Raw genomic sequence first — 26,052 nt, 5'->3', positions numbered from 1 at the left:
CCTCCACTGATCTCTTTTATTTTTCTCTTGTCATCCTTTATTTCCCTTTAAAGCATGCATCCCTTCGATAAATCCATCACTGATTGTAGTGATTGATGTTGGTATCTGCCTCTCCCACTAAAATGTAAGCTTTATGGAGCAGGAGTTGTATCTATTTTGTTCACCATTGTTATCCTAGTGCCTGACAAGGTTTCATAGTTGTTCAATTACTACTTGCCCAGTACATGAATGAATGAATCTACTTTGCTATACTGACATTGAAACTGTGCTGGAGACAATTACATTAAAATATTATGCTGGATATTTATTTAAACCTTGGATAAAACTGATTAGAGTTTTTTTTCCTCCAAATTTTTTGGGCACTCCTAGATTTTCTATCCCTTAATTCCTTAGATCATGTTACTCCCTCACCCAATCTCTCCATCATGTTGATGTGATCTGCCCTCCTGCTTCTCTGGCCTCATCTTGTCCTGCTCATCCCTCTCATGCTGCCCTTCCTGAGCCCAGTGTGGTCCTGCTGTAGGGGTCATGCTAGCTGTATATTCTCCTACATGCTCACGTGGTGGGCTCTTCCTTGTTCATGAAGTTTCAGCTCCAATTCTATTCTTCCAGAGAAGTCTCCCCTGTCTCCTTAACCTAAAGGGACCTCTCTGCCCTGACACTCTCTACCACATCATCCTGTTTTGTTTCTTCATAACATTTACCAGGGGAAGAAATACTTTTTGTGTATTATAATGTTTTCTGTTCTATCCCCTACACTGTAAATTGTAAACTCCACAAGGGCAAGCACTATATTAGCTGTATTCACTGCTGTGTCCAGTGCATCTAGCAATTTGACTGGCACATAGGAGATGTTTGATAAATATTTATTGAATGAATGTGTTAGTGACTGAGCATTTATTCATCCATTCAATATAGAATAATGTCCAATAAAACTTTCTGTAATAATGGAAATGATCTATGTATTAGTCAGCATTCTCCAGAGAAAAAGAGCTAATAGGATACACACACACACACACACGTGTGTGTATATAATAGGAGATACCTATAGTTTTTTATTATAGGATTTGGCTCATGTGGTTAGAGAGGCCAAGAAGTCCCACGATCTCTCATCTGCAAGCTGGAGAACTTAGAAAGCCAGTCGTGTCATTCAGCCTGAGTGAAAGGCCTGATAGTGTAAATCTTGATCTGAGTCCAAAATCTTGAGAACCAGGAGCGTGATGCCTGAGGGCAGGAGGAGATAGATGCTCAACTCAATCAGAGAGTGAATGCGCCCTTCCTCTACTTTTTTGTTCTGTTTTGGTCCTCAATGAATTGGCTGATGTCCACCGACTTTGGAGAGGGCCATCTGCTTTACTAAGTTCACCAATGAAATGCTAATCTCTTCCATAGTCACCCTCATAGCCACACAGAAATAATGTTTTAGCGGCTATCTGGGCATCTCTTAGGCGAGTCAGATTGACACATCAAATTAACCATTACAGTCTGTAAGTGCTCTGACCAATAGAGTAAATACTAGCCACATTCGGCTATCAGATACTTGAAATGTGCCTAGTGTGACTAAGGAACTTAAGTTTAAATAATATTGTTTCATTTCAATTTGAATAGACACATGTAGGTTAGGGCCTACCATATCGGACAATGCAATTCTAGAGAACTTAATTTACGAAGGGGAATTGTTGATCAGGAAAGGTCTCTCAGAGGTAAAAAAACAAACAAACAAACAAAAAAAAACAACTCGTGTAAATAGGAACTTGGAGGACAAGTGGCTAGAGTCCAAGTGAGGAGTCAAGTGGGGGAGGGGAAGGCTGAGGCTGTGCAGTTGGGATACAAGACATGGGAGGACTTTCCAGAGAGCAAAAACAGCATTTGCAAATCCCTGGAAACAGAGTAGCTTTAAAAAGGGATTTTTAGTTTGGGGAAATTGGGTTCTTTTTCAGAAATTTTATAATATAAATGACTTCTTATTGGTTTATCTCATTGCAGTATTTTAATTGGGATGGATTAAGTAACATGTTCTGGCAGAGGTACTAATCAGAGCCAATTCTCAAATATCCCACCTTTCTCAGTGGAGTTTCATTCCCTAAAGACTTAGCTAACCATTTTTACTTAAGAGCCTCAATTTCTTCAGATTGTACTGTGTTTTATTTGTTTACTAACTGCTATGTAAAGAGTGGTTTTCTCTTATTTGGCCTTTTATTACCATTTTGGAGCCTAACGGTTGACTGATTTCAGTGTGTTCACCCTCTCTATATTTATATTTATATAAAACTAGCTGTACCCGGCCATGCGTTGCTGAGGCTCAGTCTAGTTAAATGGGAAAAAAAAGAAAAGAGAAAGTGCACATTTCTAATATGTTTAATTTCACAATGCTTGTGGGAATACAATATTTTTTGTTGTTCCATTGTCTGTGCAGATATAGAGATTGCCTGGTTTGCCAACTCTAGAACATGCAACATATAATTATCCATGTGAGAACCAATCTGTGTCTTGATCTAAAGCGCACAAATCTAAAGATTGGCCCTGAGCTTTGTTGATGGTGATTGCAAACACCAATTGAATTGAGAATTGCAATCTCTTAAATTGAAATGGCATATCTGTCGGAATCATAAGAATGCAAGGAATGAGAATTTATTTCTTTTTTTTCTTTTTTTTTTTTTTCTTTTTTCTGAAGCTGGAAACAGGGAGAGACAGTCAGACAGACTCCCGCATGCGCCCGACCGGGATCCACCTGGCACGCCCACCATGGGGCTACGCTCTGCTCACCAGGGGGCGATGCTCTGCCCATCCTGGGCGTCACCATGTTGCGACCAGAGCCACTCTAGCGCCTGAGGCAGATGCCACAGAGCCATCCCCAGCGCCCGGGCCATCTTTGCTCCAATGGAGCCTTGGCTGCGGGAGGGGAAGAGAGAGACAGAGAGGAAAGCGCGGCGGAGGGGTGGAGAAGCAAATGGGCACTTCTCCTATGTGCCCTGGCCGGGAATTGAACCCGCGTCCTCCGCACGCTAGGCCGACGCTCTACCGCTGAGCCAACCGGCCAGGGCAGGAATGAGAATTTCTTCACCTTTGAAAGGTCCTGTCAAGATTGTTGCTTTTAAGACATTGCCCATTAATTTTTTACAGCACACAGACCCAAACATTTCATGTTTTACCATGAAATTCATCAGCGATTTCAGTTTCTGTCGGAAAACATGTGCTGTGATGTCATGCCTATCCACCGGCGATTGGCCAGGAAGTAAGAGCTGTTGTATATCATCCCAAGCTGGATTGCATGTGAATGTAATGAATAGGTCTGGACGCCTGTAGTGACAAACATACACAATTGCATCTTGAGCATACTCATGCATATGACGTGGACTGCCTGTATATGAAGATGGCAAAATTGCTAGTCTTCCAACTTTAGTTGTATTACCATCATTTACAACTGCATCTCGCAAATGAACGTATTCTTGAGAGCGAAGCTTGGTCTGATTCAAACAGATGAGTATCAAACGTTCTGTTTTGATTTTTGTATACATATCTACGATGTATTGGTGAAACAATTGATGACATTTCAAAATGTAATTGTCTTCATTCTCTCGAATCATTAATCGGTATGAATAATAGTTCATTGTGCTGCATTTCATATTTGTTTCCTCGCCACTGACTGGATTTATCATCTTAACGTTGAAGTGATATCCATCGGCACCATCCCAAAAAATGATTGGATATTTCAGGGCATCGTAGCATCAATGAGTTTCCACAAGTTTTGTCAATTGATTTTTTCTCCGATGAAGAACAATTATCTCTAGGTTGGAATTAATCTTTGACTATAACAATTGCCACTTTGTCTATAGTTGGAACATTGAAAATGAATCATAAATCAGAAACATTGAAATGGAATCATAAAATATTGTATAGTGTGTGTTGCTTTTATGTCCAACAGTTGGTGCTGTTTTTTTTTTTAAAAGCATGTTTTTCCCTGTCACAGGTGTGACATCTATAGCCCTATAGTAGTAGGTATATAAAAAAGAGCGGGTATTTGAATGCAATCTTGTGTCAAAATTTTAAAGCAATTGGTGAAGAACTTTTGGAGATTTAAGATTTTGAACAAACAAACATAAACATTTTTATTTATATAGATTTATGATGTAAATGTCAAACAGAAAGTATATGAAATTAAAAAAAGAGTAGATATTTACTTTCCTGTACATAGCAAAAGATTCGATACTTTGGTTTTAAAAAGTCAATGAAAGGCAAATAATATGTGAGCTCTTGCAACTTTTAATGTAACTCAATGTCTTTTTTGTAGTTCATGTAGATTCCTCATCTCCCAATGTTGATATATATATATATATACACACACACACACACACATATATATATATAATTTTGATATTTTATATGTAATATTTAGTCCCCATTGTGTTATGGTTATTCAAATTTAAAACTGGGAGATAATTTCTTATTCTTAAAACAGGATTAATAGTCTAAGGATGCTTAAGTGTAATTTTTTGGTACACAAATTATCTCTTTAAAGCTCTTTTACTTATAAAGAAATCTTATTCCATTTTAAGCTCTCTCTCTTTCCCACAAATTTACTTATCTCTCACCCCTAATATTTTTGCAGTTTTTTAAAATATAAACCAAGTTTTCTTGAATAGCACTTCTCCAGTTTTATAGATTTTTGTGGACCAAATATTCTCTTTATATGGAATAGATAAGACCTGACTTCTCAAAAGTCCATACTTTTCTTCATTAGACCATGTTTATATTTTATTTGTTACTGTTTTTAGACAAAATTTTTTTTTCTAGGTGAGAGAAGAGGATTCCTGCATGCATCAGGACCGGGATCCACTCCACAACCCCATCTGGGCTCTATGCTCTTGAATATTGAGCTATTTTTAGTAACTGAGCTATCCTCACTCAGCATCTAGGGCAGGGGTCTCAAACTCGCGGCCCGCGGGTTGCATCAATTTTGTGCGGCCCGCAGACTAATCCACAAAGTTCAAAATATTTTGGATAAAATTAAGTAAGCCTAGGGGTCTACTTGTATTTTTCATTTCTCTAGCATCCTAGCTAGATATTAGCTTAGTTAACAGCAGTTGTGATGCGAACTACAGTTTCTGGTCGTTTTGTGACACTGAGTAAACTGCATGTACGATTGTGCTTGTTGTACTGATTTTTTTTTTGTTTTCAACTGCAGTGAGAAAAGTGTTGCGTAACAGTTGCCTTTTGTAGACCTAGTGCGGCCCGCCAAAGGGCTGTGATCTTGCTCTGCGGCCCACATGCTGAGTTGAGTTTGAGACCCCTGATCTAGGGCCACGCTCAAACTATTGGAATCACTGGCTAGAGGAGGAAAAGAGAGAGAGAGAAGGGAAAGAGGGATGGGGAGAAGCAGATAGTCACTTCTCCTGTGTGCCCTGACCAGGAATCAAACCTGGGTTGTCCTTACTCCAGGCTGATGCTCTATCCACTAAATCACCAGCCAGGGCCAAATATCCTTGAAGATGTTTGTTATGATTTTCTAAATTAGAAATAAGATGTAAGGTTTAACACATGAGCTGGGAAACTGAAAGTTCTGGATGCCACCTTATTGTGTGGCTTAAAGTAAACTGTTCTTGTAGAATTATGCTATTTGTAACTGTCAAGGTTATTCTATATCCATCTTAGGTATTTATCTGATTTATTCTCAAGGTTATCAAAAAGTATTAATAATAACTAGTTGAACTGGAATCAACCAAGAAAGTCTTAGAGATGTGTGACACAATCCAGTCTAAAGGACTACTAAGTGGAGTATATCTCTACCCTCTTCTTAAACAGCTCAGCACCACTAAGGGCATTATTTAAAAAGTCTCTGTGCCTGTTAATGAACAACCATGGGGCTAGTCAGAGATTGGAGCCAGAGTAGTTAACAGTATAAAAGCCACCTGAATGCAAATAGCAAAGTAATGTTGTAAAAAATAAGAAAGCACAATAAAAGGAGAAGATTGAAAAATAAACTTCTTCATATAAATTGAATGTTAAGAAAGCCCTGGTGAAGAATTCAAGAGAGAATACTTGTTATAGAGTGGAAAGAGGAAGACTCGTGGGAATTAGGGACCTTCTGGGAATCAAGTGCCAGTCATTTTTCTGGACCAAGATTCGGTCTTTTCTAAAGATGATTTTATCAGCAACCTGGGATCAAGCATGACCAGATTTAATTCCGGTTTTCTCTTCTTCACAAATTACAGTACTCAATTTTTATGAACCTCAACTTTCTCTTCTAAAAAATGAGAATAATTATGCCAATTCACAGGTTAATATAAGGACTAAGCGAGGCAATATGACATTAGAAAAGAATAGTTCTCTTCCCATCCCTCTAAAAACATAAACATGCATTTCTTAGAGGCATTTTCTGGGGTTAAGTGTTGGGGCTCTGGAATCAGACTGTTCTCCTTCACTTAGCTCTGTGGCCTTGGACAAGTTACTTGATCTCTCTGTGCTTCAGTTTCATTGTATGTAAAATGAGGATATCACTAGTATAGGGTTGTTATGAAGATTAAGAATATATGTAAAGTATGTAGGACAGTCCTTAGCACATAGTAAACATTTTTAAAATGTTAACTCAAAACGTTCAACAATGGGGGAAGGCAGAAGAGAGTAAATGAGGGATAAATGGTGATGGAAAAAGACTTGACTTTTGGTGGTGAACATATGATGCAATCTACAGATGATGTATTATAGAGTTGTACACTTGAAACTTGTATAATTTTATTAACTAATGTCACCCTAATAAATTCAATAATAATAAAACATTCAATAGTTCTGTATTCTTTCTAGAAGTGATTCATTTTATCTTAGGTTATATTCACATAACTTGACAGGAAGACATGATAATAGTCTTGTCAGCTGTGGGTGAGTTTCTGTAATTCTATTTGGGGCAACAGTACCTACCCTGGAACAGGTGGTGGTGGTAGCTTCTCGTCTAACTAGGGTTGTAGATGGTTGCGGGCAGTTCTGGATGAGAGACCTTGGAGCCAGCAGCCAGGCTGCCTTGCATCCAGCCTTTGTTACTGACAATGGGCAAAATAACATTTCTGTTTCCTCCCTTGTGAAATGGGGAGTAATTCTTGCCTCTCCCGGTGGCTTGAGGATTAAATGAGATAACTTACCTACAGCTCATTTATCAGTTGAGCCCTCTGGGATTTTGAAAGCAGCTAGAAGTGGTTTTTTTCTACCTGTCTGAACTCAGGCTGAGTTAGAGGAAAAACACAAGTTCTTCCATTTATAACTAAATGACTACACAGGTCTCACCCTGGGCCCTGCCTTTCATCCCCCACCCTCAACCTGGCCCCTACAAATACAGGCAAAGACATCATCCCTCCAATTTTATCATGTACTCAATTCTGTATGTGCGGGATTATCCGGGTTTGGTGGCAAACCGGGGATGGGTGAGGAGAGGCATTAAAACCTAGCAACCTCGCTCCCCATCTCTGGATATCGCAGGGTTCCTGCCAGCTGTCCTCGGTTAAAAACGTGCTTTTTATTTCACTTCCCCGCAGTCTAATGTGCAGTAGCTCATTACCACCCGATTCAATCACCGCTGCCAGCATCTTCCCAGAACGTTTTCCCCTTCCCCCATTTCAGGGACATTGGTCGTAGCTGACATTTAAAGGAAATAAACACTGGTTTTATAAATTACAACCATCTCGCCTGAAGAAGAACCCAGCAGCAATGAATAACAACAGTGGAGAGAAGAACGCCTGTCGGGGTTCAGTTCCGCCGGCCCTTCCTGCCATACAATTCCCCACACTCGAGCAGCACAAATCACCATTTCCAGGCACCACTCGAGACTGCCAATTCCACCTTCGCTGAATCTCATTTTAAATCCGGCTTCAGATGAGGCTCTGTCGCTGCGGCGAGGAGCCGGGCGGGGGCGGCGGGAGGGACCCGAGGCCCGGCGGGTAAGGGAGCGGAGGGGCCCCTCGCGGGTCGGGGCCGCGGGCCTCCCCCAGAGCAAGCGCGGGCCGCCCGGCTCCTAGGCGGGCGAGCCCCAAGGGGCGCAGCCGGTGCAGACAAAGAAGCCAGCCCCTGTCCCCACCGCCTCTCTCCTTCCCTTGCGCCTCCTGTCAGAAAAAAGAGGGAAAGCTGAGTGAGGGTCAAAGGAGATGTTCGCCTCCTCCGCCTCCTCCAGACAGCAGGCGAGAGGCTCTGTGTCCCCAAGGCGGTTCTTCCCCCAGGGTAGGTGCGGGGACCCCGCCACCCCGCCAGCACCCTCCGCGCCGCCCACTTGAGCCCCTCTGCAGCCTTCCGGATGCGCCCCTACATCGGGAGCCGGGTCCGCGGGGGGCTGCGCTCCACTCCGCGCGGGGTGCGGGCTAGGGAGCCGGCGGGGGCGGGGCGCGCGGGGGGCGGGGCTCGGGCGGAGGAGCGTTCGGGACACGTGTGGCAGCAGTGGGGGGGCCCGGCGCCTTGGGCTTTAAGAAGGTGTGGAGGGGGCGGGCGCTTTCCTAGCACTGGCCGAGGCGTGTCGCGCGGAGGCGGTGGCTGCTGCGCGCGGTGGCTGGGACGACGCGCTCTCTGCTCCCGCAGCTTCGGCCCCTAGAAACTTTGAGAGCAGCGATCTCCAGTTCAACTTCCCGGCGGTGCTCCTCTCCCGAGCCAGCTCGGCTCCCGCCGCCGCCTTCTTGCCTTCCCCTGCGTGGCGTCCCCGTCCCGGCATCTCCAAAACTGAATGAGCGAGCAGCGCTCGGGGCGCGCGGCAGCATGGAGCGCAGCGGCTGGACCGCGCCAACCATCCTCCTGGCGCTGCTTCTGGGGGCGACGCTGAGGGTGCGCGGGGCGGCGGGCTACTACCCCCGCTTCTCGCCCTTCTTCTTCCTGTGCACCCACCACGGGGAGCTGGACGGGGACGGCGAGCAGGGCGAGGTGCTCATTTCCCTGCACATCGCGGGCAGCCCCACCTACTACGTCCCGGGACAGGAATACCATGGTAGGTACCCGGCACCGGCGCGCTCGCAGCCGCCCGGTGCGTCCGCGGGCGCAGCGCTTCCTTTCCTTTTCCCAACGGGCCATTTAAACAGGAACCAACCCTTCCCTAACCATTGCGTCTGTGGAGGGACACAGAAGAAAGTTAGTGAGAATCGAGTCGGGATGTAATAACTACCCTCCCCGCACGCCACACTTCCGTCACGCATCCATCTCGTAATGAGCTGCTACTTGTAAGAAATGTCTGAGAATTCTCGGGGTCGGTCTTTCCCTCTCACTCCTTGTTCGTGCAGTGGACACTTTGAATGAATCCCTGCGTCTTCTTTTTTTAATCCCAGTACTTGGGTTCCACACCTTTGTCTTGTTCCTGGTTCTCCCCAGAAGAGTCCCCAGGTAACGCTGGGGTTGGCACCAGGCTTTGCGGACCGGCTGCTGACAGACTGACGCGCCCTGGTCCGCGTCCGCTTTGCGCGTTCGCCAACCGGTTGCAAAGTTCCCTCTGCTCACCAGCCAGGGGTCCCTCTCCTTTTATTCAGTGTCCAACAGCCAGAAGTAGCGGCTGCTCCTAGCTCGCTATTCTTTTTAAAGTGTTTAAATGTCAGTAATTGATGCTTTTCCTGATTCCTCTGTTACTTTTAACGTGCTGCTTATATTTAGAATGATTCTGTGATGTTTATTAATGATTTTTGTCCCGTATTTGCACAGCTTAATTTACGGGAAGGGGCTGAAAGGCCCTTATAATTTGAAGGTATCTTTAGAAACAGGATCATGATGGAGTCTGTCGTTACAATTAAATATTATTGAAGAAGTAAAATTAAGCTCCAAGGAATACAATTTTATATGGTGCAAATATTTTTAATATTTTAAGCTAGTAAATCCACTTTATGGGAAAATAAAAAGGTATTGTCTATTTTCTGTATTTCCGCCGGAACTTCTGAATATTTCACTTCTATGGAGCTTTTAAGCTATGACAGGCACTACTTACTAAGAATTTCAAGCCAAAAATACTTATATCTAATCAAATAGAAACTATTGTCTAGTAATCTTACAGATTTGGTCTGTAGGCTAACAATTATTTACATAGCAGGAGATAATCCGTAGGGCACCTGGTATTTCAGATAACCATACATATAAAAATGATAAGAATCCTTAAGTGTTCATTAAAAAAACCTTTTGTATGTCCTTTAAAATGTTTACCCTAAATACGTGCTTTGTAGAGATTTAAATTAGTGTTTTTGCAACTTTCTTGTGACATGGTGGCAGCCTTGTCTGTATAGCAGGAATTTAATTTGGTGGAATCTTAGACTTTAGAAAATTTACTTTCTGAAACTAGTCCTTTTAATAAAAGAGCTTACACGACGTTCTCTTTCCAAGAGCAATTTGAAGTTTTCCTGCGGTCATGAGAATCTTTAAGTGGAAAAAGCAGCCAGTATGGCAACCAGACCTAACCCAAAGACTCATCAAGCCAGTGACTTAGTGTAACCCTTGGCAAAGGTGCTTGCCTGTTCCTAGTTCTGAGTGAGAGTGGTAGGCAAATGAGACAAGGCCGAGCTAAAAGATATGGCTGTTGGGTTGTGATGGAAGACCATGTGATAATCCAAAACCTTACTTATTTTTCTCTTTAACACGTCCTTTGTAAGGTGTCAGCATAGAAAACTTAAAACTACCAAAATATGATATGGTATTTGCTTTTGTGATACTTCTAGCAAACGTAAGTCACCCTAAGACTGACCATACTCACACCCCTAAATCTGAAAAGGATGAATGATAAATAGTAAGCATAAAGTGTAATACTTCAAGTTGGACATGGGGGGAGGGGAACTCTGGATTTGTACCTCTTTTCCACTACCAGAAAAGGTAGATAAATTTTATTATGTAAGTTTAAGAAGATCAAGTTATAAGATTTGAGAATAGTTAATGTCAGATTTAAAATTCCTTTTACCTATTTTATCAATATTTAGATTTTGAAACTGGCTGTAGCTATAGACCTCCAGTAAGTTTTTTCCTGTAAAATGTTCTGCAGGTAGAAGAAATGTTTAAAAATGAAGCAATGCTTACTTATATCTCTTTTTCTAAACTGCTGGTAACTTAAGTGCTAGAAACTTACACTTTTGTGGTTGACTCCTTTTATACGACAAAAAAAAATAGAAGGTCATCTAGCCAAAAATTTTCAAGCTACGGAAGCTGTAAAATATTAGCCTGAGACTTTATTTCTAACCTTTTAAATCTTTAAAACATAGCAGTATGTCAGAAAAAAATCAGTCTTATCTTTGATTTACATTGAACTCAGTATTTGGAGGAATGGTGTTTAGGTGAGGCTGACGGTAGCCTCTTGACCTAAAAGAATGCATTGAGATAGAGGTGGTGTGTACAACCACATCTAACACAGAACATCACTGTGAGACTGTGAGCTGCCGTCCTCTGAGATTTGTGCTGTGTGGCAGAGCTTAGAATATGAAATGGGAGGCAAATGTCTGTCTGGTAGAAGAGTGGTTCAAAATTATGGCTCTCTGTGTCGTATTTATTAGAGATATTAAAAATCTATTAAAAACCAAAAATATGATACTAAAGAATTTGAAGTTTGTATGTCTAACAGAATTGTTACGTTTCCAGTGTTAAATAATATATCCACTTATGTACAGTTTTGTCAACTGCAAACAGTGCATAGGTACTTCTGTTATTAGTTTTCATCTCTTAATTAAGGGTGTTATTTGCTACCACTGTTGTCATCTTCCTATGTCGTTTAAACTCTTGTCTGTGGCTCTCTTGAGGTAGCATAGTTAGTCGTAGTGAAGTGTGGTGTCTGTATGAGAACATTACAGTGCAGAAACTCAACAAAAAGATCTCTCAGACATCCAGTTGAATTAAAAAGAAAGGTCTCAGGGTCAGAATTTGTTTTCTAGAATTTTCTTTTTTTGCACAACTCCCAAAATATTATCCACAACATGGTTCCCAGGCCCAAACCTTCAGGTTTTTTGTTAAATATTTGTTTTATTTTCTTGTTATTTTGGTAGAAAGTTACAAATGATGGGAAAATAGAAAATAGAAATGTAGATAGTCCAGTCAGGTAGCCATTTCTCTTTACCAAGGATGCCTGCTAATTCATGCTCCGTCTTCCAGGGATGAAGGCTGTGCGGTGATGCAGGCAGCTATTGAGGTGATGTCTGCACCGTTCCCTTCCCACACCAATCCTTCTCTCTTACCACCACCCCTCCGGTAGCTCGCTACCATTTTTGTTGTTTTTGCATCCCTCTCCCCCATTCATATGTCAGTGTTTGTCAATATTAAATTCTCCCACAGTCTCAATTACAGCTTTGTAAAGGTGTTTTTCCCTTTTGTTTAAAAGACTTTTGGCATCATTTTGGGACAGAGAGACTAGATATCACTGCAATCATGATGTCAGTAAGGAACCATCTATACAGAAGATTGGCTTTACTCAATGACCATGAGAGGGAGAGGTCAGACATTAGAAAAAAACATCTGTGAAAGTCAAGCATAGCTACATGAGTCTTCCCAAAGTGCTTGAGCTTGGTTGAGAAACTTTATCTGAATTTAAAAAAATAAAATAAAATTTTTAATTGAGGTAACATTGGCTGATAAGATCTCATAAATTCCAAGTGACTAGAATCTGTTATTATGGTGGCATAGATGAGGGGAAATGTTGTGTTATAGTACGAAATACACTGTGATTGAGGGAAAGAATTCCACTTTAAGAAGAAATGAATTGGTGCTATGGCATGGGGCTTTTAAAGGGGGATTTTTTTGGTGTGTGTGTTATGTAAATCCGATACCACTACTAAGTTTTTTCACGCCACATTTCCATTCCATTATCTATTTAATCATATTGTGAGATGGGTGGGAAAATCAATTCCTACTGCTAAAACTGAACATTTACTTAAAAAAATAAAAATAAAAGATATAATAAAGTAAAGTATTTAGGGTTCTTTGTTGTAACAATGCCATTGTTACTATTATGCATGCATGTGTTCTGGAATCAACTGGTTGTTATTTAAAAATCACTGTTCAAAGGCAGTGCAGTATAAAGACCTTTCAAATACCAGAATGATATATATATATTAGATATAATTTTTGGTGTACTCCATATTAAATTCTGTTCAAAAGATTGATTTTAATATTTGAATTAAATCTATTAAGGAGGTAAGTAACTGTATTGTTGTCAGGTATATGGTTATTTAGCCTTTATATGTCTCAGATTCCAGAATCACTATATTTAAATTCTCAGAATCATTTGTCAAATACCATTTATAACTGAACTGCAGCTGTGTCCTTCTTGTGTGTGACTGACAATTGAGCATTTTAAAGCATTTTGCTCTACTTGTCATGTATTTCATCTCACTTCCTACAATTTATTTCAAACACATTTTACTGAAGTGGTTTAGATGGTTTCTTAAATCATAAATATTGATTCATTTTGTATTCCCTGTGTGTCAATTCCAGACGTTAACTAAAAAAAAAATTATATATTTAGGATTATAGAAAAAAACTCATTTATGCAGATATTTCTATTTCAGTCACCACACTATAAGAAATTATTTACTTAATTAGAATATTTCTCTCAAATTATTATGAGTATTTATTTTAACTATTTTATATTTTCATTAAAAATCTTAAAGACTAAAATAAGAAATTGTGTCATTTAGTCCTGAAAGGATATTTTTTACAGAACTATCTTATTCAAATAATTTTTTTTTTATCTTTAAAGAGTAGTTGACAGGTATTTTAATAAAACTATAAAGTCATTAGTATTGATTTCCAGTTCTTTTCATAGATTAATTTTATTCAAAAAGAAATATCTAAATTGTATCTTGGATTTATTATTTTTCCTTCCCAGAACTGGTCAATGATCTGGGAATCTTACATTGTCAATTATATAGAATATGTTGCATACTAAACTATGATTGTATTTCTGATTATTTTAAATGCTACTCTGACACTTATTTATTATGTCTTTAATCTTCACAAACAGTTGCTGATGCACTGACCCCTTTCTTTTTTTTTTTTTTTTAATTGAGTGAGGGGAAGCAGAGAGACAGACTCCCTTATGTACCCTGACTTGGATCCACCTTGCAGGCTCCTTACTGGGTGATGCCCTGCCCATCTGGGGACACTGCGCGTTGCTCAGTAGTTGTGCTATTTCAGCACCTGAGGCGAGGCCATGGAGCCATCCTCAGTGCCTCAGGCCAACTTGCTTGAACCATTTGAGCCATGGATGTGGGAGAGAGAGAGAGAGAGAGAGAGAAGGGGGAGGGGTGGAGAAGCAGGAAGCAGATCATTGCTTCTCCTGTGTGCCCAGACCAGGAATTGAACCCAGGACTTCCACACGTCAGGGCAGCACTCTACCACTGAGCCAAGCAGCCAGGGCCTGGCCCTTTATTTCAATTTATTTACATTTAATAAACCATAAATTTAGTGATCAGTACTTTTTGAACATTGGCATTAAAAAAAAACACTTGTATATATACTCACACAAAAATGTAAAGTTCTTTTTAAATTAAAATTTTTTTATGTCAGATAGAAGTAGAAAAAAACTGTTGTCTGTCTACTCGTCAGGAAAAGAAGGAAGGTAGAATGTACGTGTTTGGAATGCATAGGCTCACTAAAAGAGATAAATGGCTATGCTGTGTCTGAGTAATAACATCACACACATATAAAATGGGAAATTCATTCATCTAAATATTTTGGTGTCAAGAAATATTTGAGTGATTAGTCCACCAGTCATTTACTATCTAAAAGAACCAAAGTGAACTATTTTAATCTTATCAACCATGGGCAAAGAAGTGTTAAAAACACAATCAGCAATTGGAATTGAATTTCCAAATATGAAGATCCTCTAATGACTCTTCAAATAGAGGAATGGTGGTTTTTCTTTTGTAAAAAATTATTCTTTGCTCTCAGAAAATGCCTTGTGAGGTGCTCTCACTTTGGTGTCAACTGTGTAGCTCAGAGAATCATTTTCACCATGGTCACCTGCCACGCCCATCTCATTGAAGGAACAGCTTGCGAAAGGTTGAATGCTGTGCGTGTAGGTTAACCAGTTATTTCTAAAGTGTGTGCTTCTCTAAAGTTATTCATTTTTTTTTATTTTTATTTGATCCCCTGTAGGAACCACCGTTAGCAGCTGGATTTGGAGATGTGTGAAAGGCTCAGTACAAATTTTGATTTGTGGTTTAAAGTAGCCCTGATCACTCGAAAAACAAAGTTAAGGTAATTAGATCATTTGAATGCCACAAAGAGATAGTTATAGGAACTCCGAGGTTCCAAAATAAACACTGAAAAGCCAGGTTAACTTTTAATGCTGAATGAGCTTTCCTTAGGAAAACAAAACTCTATTTTAAAAAAACAAAATAAATTTTATTGATTAGAGGATTCTTTGAAACTGTAGGAAGCTCATGAGTATTTCAAATAGGACTGGTTATTTATTTATTTTATTTTTGAAACGGGGAGAGACAGTCAGACTCCCGCATGTGCCCCACCGGGATCCACCTGCCACGCCCACCAGGGGGCGAAGCTCTGCCCCTCTGGGGGGTCCCTCTGCCACGACCAGAGCCACTTCTGCGCCTGGGGCAGAGGCCAAGGAGCTATCCCCAGCGCGCCCGGCCTTCCCTGCTCCAATGGAGCCTTGGCTGCGGGAGGGGAAGAGAGAGACAGAGAGGAAGGAGGCGGGGAGGTGGAGAAGCAAATGGGCGCCTCTCCTATGCGCCCTGGCCGGGAATCAAACCTGGGTCCCCCGCACACCAGGCCGACGCTCTACCGCTGAGCCAACCGGCCAGGGCCAGGACTGGTTATTGATGTACATTGGTGCCCACATCCCAAATGACTTAGAGAAGGAGTAATACTGTTTTACCCGTAACTGCTACACTCACCCAGGATCACCTCTCCTGCTCTGCCCCTCCCTCCTGCCATCTGTATTCCACCTGCTTTCTCCCTTCGTCCCTCTCTTCTTCCTCCTATATTCTTTCATTGTCTTTCCTTCTTTGCTTCCTTTTACCTGGTCTCAGGCCCTGGTTTCCCTCTTCTCCTGCTTTACAGCTCTGTTCCTTTGCTTTCTCTTTTTCTTCAATTCAGAGTTTCTGTCATCATTTCTGTTCCTTTTCTCTCTTCTGAAAAATATTAGTACATTTATATCAATAACTGTACTCACTGGATATTTGCAAAAATAGATGGGGACGAGTAAGCTTTCGTATTGCTCTTAAGAAATTGTTATCTTTCTGTGACAAGAACTTGCCCTTTTTGAAAATTGTGTTAGTTATTCCTAAGAGAAAAGTGGGCCTTTCCTCCCATACTGTAAAGTCTCTCAGAAGAACCTTCAAGCGTGTAGCTGTTCAATGCTGTTAGCTGCTTTCCCCGCTGTCCGGTGTGTGGCCAGACTGCACACAGCAGCCCGTGCATAGACCATGTGGGAGAGTTGTAGAAATTAGAAAACCACACGATTAATTGGCTTGATCCTAAAAGGCAGCTCAAATGGAGATGCCTTGAATGCCTAAGTGTATAGAGACTCTTCTAGTAAATTAATGAAGGACTGTCTCTAGCATCAACTTTGTCAGCTCAAGTCATCTCATTGTCTTACTGGTCTCATTGCCAAGGCTCCTAATTGCAGGTGCATAGCTACAAAGTAGTGATGTCAATTTTTTAGTTAGCTGGCACTCAGCAAAGGTCATAAAGCTCTTGGGGGACCTTGGTATAAGGCAAACCCTAGGTTAGGAGTCAAGAACGGAGGTGTGTAGCTCTGGGGTGAATCCCACCGTCTCTTCCACATTACTGGTTTTATTATTTTGCACCATGTGAGCTCTAATATCTATTCTAGCTCAAAAATCCAAAGATTCCTTGGCTTAGAGCTCAGATTTCTTAAACTAAACATAGAAATAAGGAAGGCCCAGTGATCCAGTGGAAGGAGCTCTGATTGTGGCGGCAGAGAGAGCACTGTGTACCCGGTGTATCCGTTCTCTGCCACTTTTAGTTGTGTGCCTTCAGCAAGTCACCTGTTCTCTCCAAGCCTGTTTTCTCATTTCTGATCTACAAATAATAATAGCTTTATTTCAGGGCTACAATTATTCAATAAGGTAATGCATCTAAAGCACCTAGCACTTATCTAATAAGTAAGTGCTTATTTGATAGTTTTTATCATCTGGTACAATTACACACATTAGATAAGGATACTTGAAACGTTGTATATACTGATAGAAGCTATTCATCTATGCCTGTTCACTTTGGGCCTTATTAATATGTGGCGTATTTCAAAGGAAATTCCAAATTGAAAATATATATATATATATATATATATATATATATATATATATATATATATTTGTATTTTTCTGAAGTTGGAAGCGGGGAGGCAGTCAGACAGACTCCCACATGCGCCTGATCGGGATCCACCCGGCATGCCCACCAGGGGGCAATGCTCTGCCCATCTGGGGCATCGCTCTGTTGTGACCAGAGACATTCTAGTGCCTGATGCAGAGGCCATGGAGCCATCCCCAGCGCCCGGGCCATCTTTGCTCTAATGGAGCCTTGGCTGCGGGAGGGGAAGAGAGAGACAGAAAGGAAGGAGAGGGGTAGGGGTGGAGAAGCAGATGGGCGCCTCTCCTGTGTGCCCTGGGCGGGAATCGAACCTGGGACTTCTGCACACCAGGCCGACGCTCTACCACTGAGCCAACCGGCCAGGGCCCCAAATTGAATATATTAAAGAGGATTACAAAAGTAAAAAACAAAACAAAACAAACAACACCTAAATGTGTATCAACAGTTTTTAAAAATATATTAAACTACCAAATACATCTGATCATGAAGTGCCAAAATAAATATGTATATAACTTGTCTAGAATTGAAAGAGTTTGTACAGTTCCAGCTCAAATTAGCCAGTTCCTAAGTCAAACCTTCCTATTCCAAATTGAGTATTCTGTATTAATTGATGGCCATGATAACAACCAAAGTTTGTGTAATTTAGGTGTTAGTCTAGGAGAAATGTCAAGATAAGTAAATGGCAGCCTTCATTTAATATATTTTGTCAAATACTATATATGTCTACAACCCCATGTAAAATAATTTTAAAACATAAAACTGTTTTGGCCAAACTATTAACTAAGAGAGATTGATTTTGCTAGTGGCTCCAGAGTTCACCAGATTCTCAGGGGCTGCAGGGGAGCTGAAATCCATGAGTGCTTAGGTGGTGAAGTGCAAGGCCACTTCATTTACAGTAACAAATGTCCTTGTCAGGCTGGCCGGTGCATTCTGTCTGTCCACTGCAGCAAGGCTTGTATGGGTGGGCGGATGCCTTGACTCCAGCTGAGCCAGTGACCCCATGCTCAAGCTGGTGAGCCCACACTCAAGCCAAAGACCTCGTGGTTTCAAGCCTGGGTCTTCTGCATCCTGGACTCTGGAATTCCTTCTATGTGGCATGGATTGCTTGCTGTCTATCCAGTCGTCACCAGAATCCCCTTTCTGACTATTTTGTCAAGAACAACTAGTCCAGTTAAAAATGTTCACTCCAAGGCTGCCTTGTCCTGTAATTTAGTGTATAAGCACACAAATGACCCAGTTTCCACTCTTTTAGGTCAAGCACAATTCTCGTATCGAGCTCTGAACTGCTCTGGTCTTCCCATGGAATGGCTTTTTGTCACCATGATAGAACTGGGATGTTTCCTAAGAGGCTGTTGATAATCTGTTTTCAGAATATCTCTCAGGTTGGTGCAACTCCAGCTGGTGGCAAAATAGAGTACTTTATATTAACTTTTTAAATAATGGTTGGAGAAGGTAACCCGGGCCTGACCTCCAGTTTCTGCAGTTTCTTATAACTGACAATTTCTGCTGGTTTCCTTCACTGCGCTTTGTTTCCTGACAGTCCTATCTCTCTAAAATGCAGTGTCACCATATGTAAATCCTGTTGACATTTAAAATACTAGATGTGTGACATAGTTGCAAATGTGAGTTCTGCCCCAACCTTAACCTCATTTGTCATGTCTGGCTCGGACTCCAGGGCCAGATCCAATATTGTCGTTTCTCTTACTTGCTCCATATCAGCAGAGGAAACAGGCAGCTGGTCTCAGCTTCAGGAACATGTAATCTTTTTGTTTAGGCCTGTTGTTATGAATGTTGAACTATCCTGTGATCGTAGTTATAGTTCTTTTCTTACTTCCTTTTTTCTGTAAACACTTCCTGCATTCTCATCATGCAAGGGCATGTAATATGTCCATTGTTTGTGATGAAGGAATATAAGGAAATTAAATGATTTTAAGCTCTTTTTGAAAAAGTGGGTTTGCATTCCCATTCCAAGCACTGATATTATCAATACATTTTTAAATAGACAATGCAAAGGCTTAGAAACAAATTGAAAAGAACATTAACGACAGCAAACGCTAAATAGCATTTAGTATGTGCTAGGCACTGATCTGAATGCCCTACGTGTATTAATACATATCATTCTCACAATAGCCTCATGGGGGACGTAGGTACTGTGGCCTTCCTTTCGTGGCTGCAGAAGCTGAGTCACAGAGATTTAAATGTTCTGCCCGAGATTGCAAAGCTACTTACTGTACAGTCCCTCTTTCTCCAGATCCATACTTCTGACCAGTATGCATTTGTTTTTAGAAATGACAGTTATTTCATGAAAAGGATAATAAAAAGAAATAGTGAGGGACATTTTAAGAAAGAGAAAACAAGGAAAAGTAAAAACTAATTTTGTTATTTAAAAAAAGATTACAAAATCAAACCAGGAAGTTGATATCCATGCCTAACAAGGCTAGAATTTTTTTAAAATTTATTTATTTTTTTTTTTGTATTTTTCTGAAGTTGGAAACGGAGAGGCAGTCAGACAGATTCCCCCATGCGCCCGACCGGGATCCACCCGGCACGCCCACCAGGGGGCGATGCTCTGCCCATCTGGGGTGTCACTCTGCTGCAACCAGAGCCATTCCAGCGCCTGAGGCAGAGGCCACAGAGCCATCCTCAGTGCCCGGGCCATCTTTGCTCCAATGGAGCCTTGGCTGCGGGAGGAGAACAAGGCTAGAATTTTATAGTCCTAAATATTCCTTGACTAGACATTAACTTCTAGATAAAGCCCAAAGCAAAGCTATCATTTCGTGTACTGTTGACCTGAGTTAACAGTATGATGACAAGTAAAAATGCAGCAAAGTGATTTGTGAGTTTCATTCAAATTTATTTTTAATATTTGATGAATGTAACTTACAATTTTTTTTTTTTTTTTAAGTGAGAGGAGGAGAGATAGAGAGACAGACTCCTGCCTGTGCCCCAACTGGGATCCACCCAGCAACCCCATCAAACCAATCAGGCCACTGGCTGTGAGAAGGGAAGAGAGGAGAGAAGGCAGGGAGGGAGGGAGGGAGAAGCAGATGGTCGCTTCTCCTGTGTGTCCTGACCAAGGATCAAACCTAGGCGTCACAAGCCAGGCTGACTGATGCTCTATCCATTGAGCCAACTGGCCAGGGCCATGTAAAAATTGTAAAGTAAATAATTTGTTCTCTGAGTCACCAATAGAACTTAAATAGGACTGAACATAAGAGGAGAATTACAAACTTAGAGTGACATTTTTAAAGACGTTCACTGATGTCCATCTGTTTGTAATACATTTCCTCCTTTGGCCGGTTCCTCAGTGTTCTCGGCCTGGAGATCAGCCTGTGAAGCCGAGCGGCGTGGCTGGCGCACAGTGGCCGTTCTGTGTGAGGACCTGGCGCTCTCTGAGGGTCAGACCGCTCACTGGTTGGAGTGCTGCTCTCTCAGTTGTATGGACACCAGTGGCGTAACACTTGTCTGTACTTGCCTTTGTAGGGTCATTTCTTATTTGTGGATCAGATCTTTAAAAATCACCTTCTGTGTGCTTATTTGAATGAGAGAAAAAAGAGCAACTGCCAAACAAGCTCTCCTGCCCTTGTCCCCAGCGGAGGTCAGTCCTAGGCTTTGTGGCAGCCAGGCGCGGGTGTCCCAGAGGGCTGCCAGGCTGTCAGTGCCCGGTGTCGAGAAGCCCGGTCTGCCCTGGTCTCATACCCCTGCTAGTAATACGAGTGTTTCCTGATTTGTCACCGTTCGAGTTCACCCGAAGTTTGCCATCGGATCTGAACTGAGGTCCACTGATACCTGGTGGAAGCTCAGTCGGAGGGCAGAGGACAAATTCAGGGCGATGACCTTCTGTTCAGAACCTACAGAAGTTCTTAGGGGTCCTGAAGGGCAACCTGTGCTTTCATTAAGAAAAATTTGCCTCTTTTGACTTCAACAGAAAGACAATAGCCTTTATAAAGATATTACAACAAAGTGTAGAGAAGGCTTTTTTTTTCTCAGCTGGGACAAACCAGATCATTTTTCCTGCTAGCATTTACCAGTGAGCTGTGCCAAGTTGTGAGCCTCAGGGTGGGGTAGGGAGCCATGGGACTGTTTCCTGATCTAACCTGAAACAGGTGTTAATTAAACCTTTTAAAAGAGTTCTCAAATGGGCACCTGAAACCTGTATAATTATGTTAACTAGTGTCACCCTAATAAATTCAATAAAAAAAGTATTTCTCTTAAACACAAATAGTTTATATCAGCCTTTTAACAGGAACTGTGAGGCTGACACTTCAATTCCAAATAAATTATAAAATATTTTAAACTATAGAAAACTACAAGAAATGAAAATTCAAAATTGGCATCACTAATGAGTACCCAAGGGATACCTGCCTGTATTCATTGAAGTAAAATGCAAATGATCTGGCAATCAAACTCCTCACAACTGTTAAAATAACACACATTGATTTGACCTGCGCTGTGGAATGGTGTTGGCTCTAAACGAGTGTGTCCTGTCAAACCTGTACCAGTTGTTCCCACGTGTTTTTACAACACAATAAAAAACAAGGAAGCCTGGCAAACACTGCAGAATAGAAATCTTGAATGAGGCACATGCTTGGTTGCCCTCCTGTAGAAACAGCTATAGCCTGACCTGTGGTGGCGCAGTGGATAAAGTGTCAACCTGGAACGCTGAGGTCACTGGTTCGAAACCCCAGGCTTGCCTGGTCAGGGCACATATGAGAAGCAACTACTATGAGTTGATGCTTCCTGCTTCTTTCCCTTCTTTCTCTCTCTCTCTCTCTCTCAACTCTACCTAAAAATCAATAAATAAAATATTTAAAAAAAGAAACAGCCATAAAAACAGTCATAATTAACTTTAATTATAGACCAATAAATGTGTACAGTGAATAAAAATAATTTTCTTAGAAATGTTGGTCAGTGAAAGAAACATTTGCCTTCAGAAATTAAGGATGCTTTTTGGAATATTGCTAAATAGAGGAATTTCTTAAGCTTTTATTTTGCCGGTATGATAACAGCTTGTCAATGTTTATTTTTACTTATGGTGGAAAGCTGACTCTACTTGAAGGTTTAGGAGTTTACTAACTACCACTGTGCATTTGGGACACCATCAGGTATGTGAGGGTGCTTTGGTGGCCAGCCCAGAAACACACTTTGCCTAGCTTGGGTGACAGGAACTGATTAATAGGAGGTGGTGTAACTTGCAGAATGTTAGGAAATTCCAAACATTAGGCTTAGAGATGATAGTGTATCAAGGAGGAGGGAGTGATCAAGTACTAAGGGAATTGGGGTGGTAAGAACCATGATTTTCTGGCTCTTTTTCTGATTTTCAGGGTTTTCTGGCCCCACAGTTGAGATGAATCTTCTCCAACTCTTTCCTTTCTTATGTCACTGAATTCTAATTCCTGGGGCCACCTGGGGTACGGCCACCCAGTGAGATGGATGTTGGGTGGGAGGGCTCCGTCTTCAAAGAAATACAGTACTGAGGTGCTGTATCCCAAGGAAGGGAGTGGTGCAGAGCGGGTACAAACTGCAGGTGATGCCACAGTGTTCCTATATATGTCTAAGGAAAAAAGAAGATATGTAATGATCTGTGGGATAGCAAGGTGCTGTTAACAAGGGCCATGTGGGGAAGTGCTCATCCCTGGGGTACTGTGTCATCTCTCATCAGATGTGAAGGTTTTAGTGATTTTTTGTGGGAAGGGACAGGGAGCTGAACTGTCCTCCTATCACACACAGAGATCCTGATTAAAAGTGGTTTATCATGCTCTTGGGGTTTTGTGAGTTGTCTAATTCTCTCTGGAATCTGCACAGTGCAAGACAGACTGCCTGTCCTTGTAAAAGAAGCTCAGCTCCTCTGGGATGTGTATGTCCGTCTTCACTGCAAACCCCCAGGGGACTTAGGTTCAGTGACCGGCAGGGGCACCTCAGAGGTAAATGAGTGGATCCGTTGCTCTGCCTTCATGTGCCACTGTAGACCCACCACCCCGCATTTGCTAGGAAGATGTCGAAGTGCTGCTCTCCGTCTTCAGCTTGCAGGACCTCAGTACCCCTGACGCAGACACAGCTGAGCACCCCGTCTCCTTGACGCACGTGTATCATTTGGCCTCTGGGATTTCACTCTTTCCCGGTTTCTCCCTACCGCCTTCTCGGCCTCCTCGGCTCTTTCTTCCTCCTTTCTGACCAGGGCTCTGCCCTTGCTCCTGTTCTTTTCATTTGCCCTGTCTCCCTAAGGATGTTATCTGTCCCGATGCTGAGTGCCATCGACATGCTGACGACTCCCTCCCAAACATCTACACTTGGATGTTTACTGCATTTCAAATGTAATATACCCCCAAATGAGCTTCTTGTCTCCCTTCATTTGCCACTCCCAAAGTAGCTCGCTCCTTGAGTCTCCTCAACTCCGTTATTGCCAACTGAGGTTTTACAGTTGTTCAGTCCCCATACCTTTTTTCTCCAATCCGTAAGTCCTGCTGAATTTACATTAAGACACACCCAAATCTGACCCTGCCACCACTACCTCTCACCTGGATTGTGGCAGCTCTGAATCGCCTGCCCTGTTTCAACACTTGCTTCTCTTCATTCTAGTCATAGAACAGCAGCCAGAGTGACCCCGTTGAAACCAAGACCGAGCCCCTCCTCTGCTCCTTACCAGGACAGCTGTGCCTTCCACCACATGCCCGGAGTGGCCCACTCAGCCTGTTTTCCCAGTGTCTCATAGGGTTGGCATTTTTACCAATGAAGATGCCTCAGTTTGAGTGACAGATCTGATTGTGATTCTGTCCATCCCTCTCCTTGCTCCCCGTATCTGAGAAAAAGCTGTAGTGTCTGGGGTGGCCTATAAAGCCCAGCAGCACCTGGCTCCTCGGTGACTGTTCTGACCTCAAATGTTACTACTGTCCTCTTACTCTTCCACTGAAACAGGAGACCCTCTCCTTTGTTCTTCAAACACATGAAGGATTCAGTCCCATCTCAGGGCCTTTGCACTTGCTGTTCCCCTTTCTGTGTGCTATTCCCCAGAAAACCCCATGCTTCCTCCCTTCCTGACTCAGGTTCGTATTCAAATATCATCTCAGTGAGGCCTTCCCTGACCACACTGTTTGATCTGTGGTCCCCCTTCTCCCGAGTACTCGGTATCTTCCTGGACTGCTTTATTTTTTTCATAGCTGTTTTCATCATCTGCATATTTTACTTTTTACCTTGTTTGCTTTCTGTGCACCATCTGTATAATACCTTCATGTTCCGCTAAGGCAGTGGTAAGTCAACTAGGGGGCGCTCCAGCTTTTATGGTGGGCGGTAGCGGAGCAACCAAAGTATAAATAAAAAGATAGATTTAAGTACAGTAAGTTGTTTTATAAAGATTTATTCTGCCAAACTTAGTGAAAATCCGACATAAAGTACTTGGTAAGTAATTATCATTATATGCTTTAACTTGCTGTAACTCTGCTTTAGAAATTTTATAAAGTAAAATTACTTCCCTACTTTATAAATCACCATTAGTGTGGAACTGGTGGGCGGTTAGAAAATTTTGCTATTAACAGAGCTACAAAAGTGGGCAGTAGGTATAAAAAGGTTGACTACCCCTGCGCTAAGGTAAGGAAGGGATTTTGTGCCGTTTGCTGCTGCTGGCACTAGCACGCATTTTAAACATTTTGATTTAATGAATCAATGAGCAAAAATAGCACTTAGGAACCCTGTCAAGTCTCAGTTATAATTAAAGTTGTGTGAAAGTGATAATTCCAAAGTAATTGAACTAAGAGAATAGTTTATAAAGACGGTTTGTGAATATAATTTTGGTTTTTTGTTTCTATGATAATGTTTTAAAAAAATCAGAAAATCATGTTTCTACTTTCCCACCCTCCAAACTTACAAAATTCTCATGACTTTTATGAGACAGTGTAATGCTATTTATACATAGTAGTCTGTTGGATTGGCTTTGCTTTAACTATATGTTAGCATATCTAAGAAGTTCTCACAGCAATTAGTGACTGTAATTATTAATAGAAACTATAATGGACTTTAAGCTCTTATTCCCAGAATCTCCTCTGTGCTGCACCATAAATAAATTTGAAGCAATTTTGATGAATGGGTAGCTGGCTTGTATTTAAATTTTCATCTGAGTGGGAATAAATAATGGGAAGAACAGAGACCGAAATAGCTCGGCCCCACACTCAACAGATATGTAATAACCTTATAGAAAACATACGGAAAAGGGCATTCAAAAAAATTCTTAAAAGATTGCATCTTCTAAGAGAAATGTACTTGGGCAGAGATGACTCTACAAAGGGAAGAGCAGCTGAGAATTCTGGATCTTCCGTAAATGGCATTTGTCGACAACCCCTAAATTGTGAGAATCAGAGGTTCCAAACTTGTGGATATTGACATGAATGTTCCCAGGAGTTTATGAAAATTGTTTGAGTCTTATAGATAAGATTAAAATTTTTTTTCACTCTATTTCTAACATATTTGAATACTTTAATTTACGAGCCTGTGAAATCAGAGGACTTTACCCTTGGACCTTTGTTCTGGTACACAGCACACACGCCCAGGGGACTGGCTGGGTTCATTTCCAACTTTGCATGTTCAAGCTATGTGGCCTTGAGCAGGTGACCTCGCCTGTGTCTCAGTTTTCTCTTCTGATAAAGGCGTCAGTGATTGTACCTGGCTCATAGATTTGTATGAAGCTTCAGTGAGATAGTGCACACATGCTTGGCACAGAAAGTAATGGCATACTTTCTGATTTTTTCCCTGTGAGGATCTATATTTTCAGTAATGGGGTTTATAATCTTT

General features: G+C 41.6%; 1 protein-coding gene across 1 annotated transcript in view; it reads left to right on the top strand.

Moving 5' to 3' along the window:
- The first annotated feature begins 8,491 nt into the window (after positions 1-8,491).
- RELN (reelin) overlaps positions 8,492-26,052 on the top strand; it is a 673,979-nt gene continuing 656,418 nt past the window's right edge. Inside the window, exon 1 of the mRNA XM_066238313.1 lies at positions 8,492-8,953. Coding sequence (XP_066094410.1) covers positions 8,728-8,953 — 226 coding nt within the window. The 5' untranslated portion in view covers positions 8,492-8,727. The remainder of the gene's footprint in view (positions 8,954-26,052) is intronic.

The sequence above is a fragment of the Saccopteryx bilineata genome, chromosome 7 (assembly GCF_036850765.1).
Source record: "Saccopteryx bilineata isolate mSacBil1 chromosome 7, mSacBil1_pri_phased_curated, whole genome shotgun sequence".
NCBI lineage: Eukaryota > Metazoa > Chordata > Mammalia > Chiroptera > Emballonuridae > Saccopteryx > Saccopteryx bilineata.
This window is presented reverse-complemented; position numbering and strand designations above follow the sequence as displayed.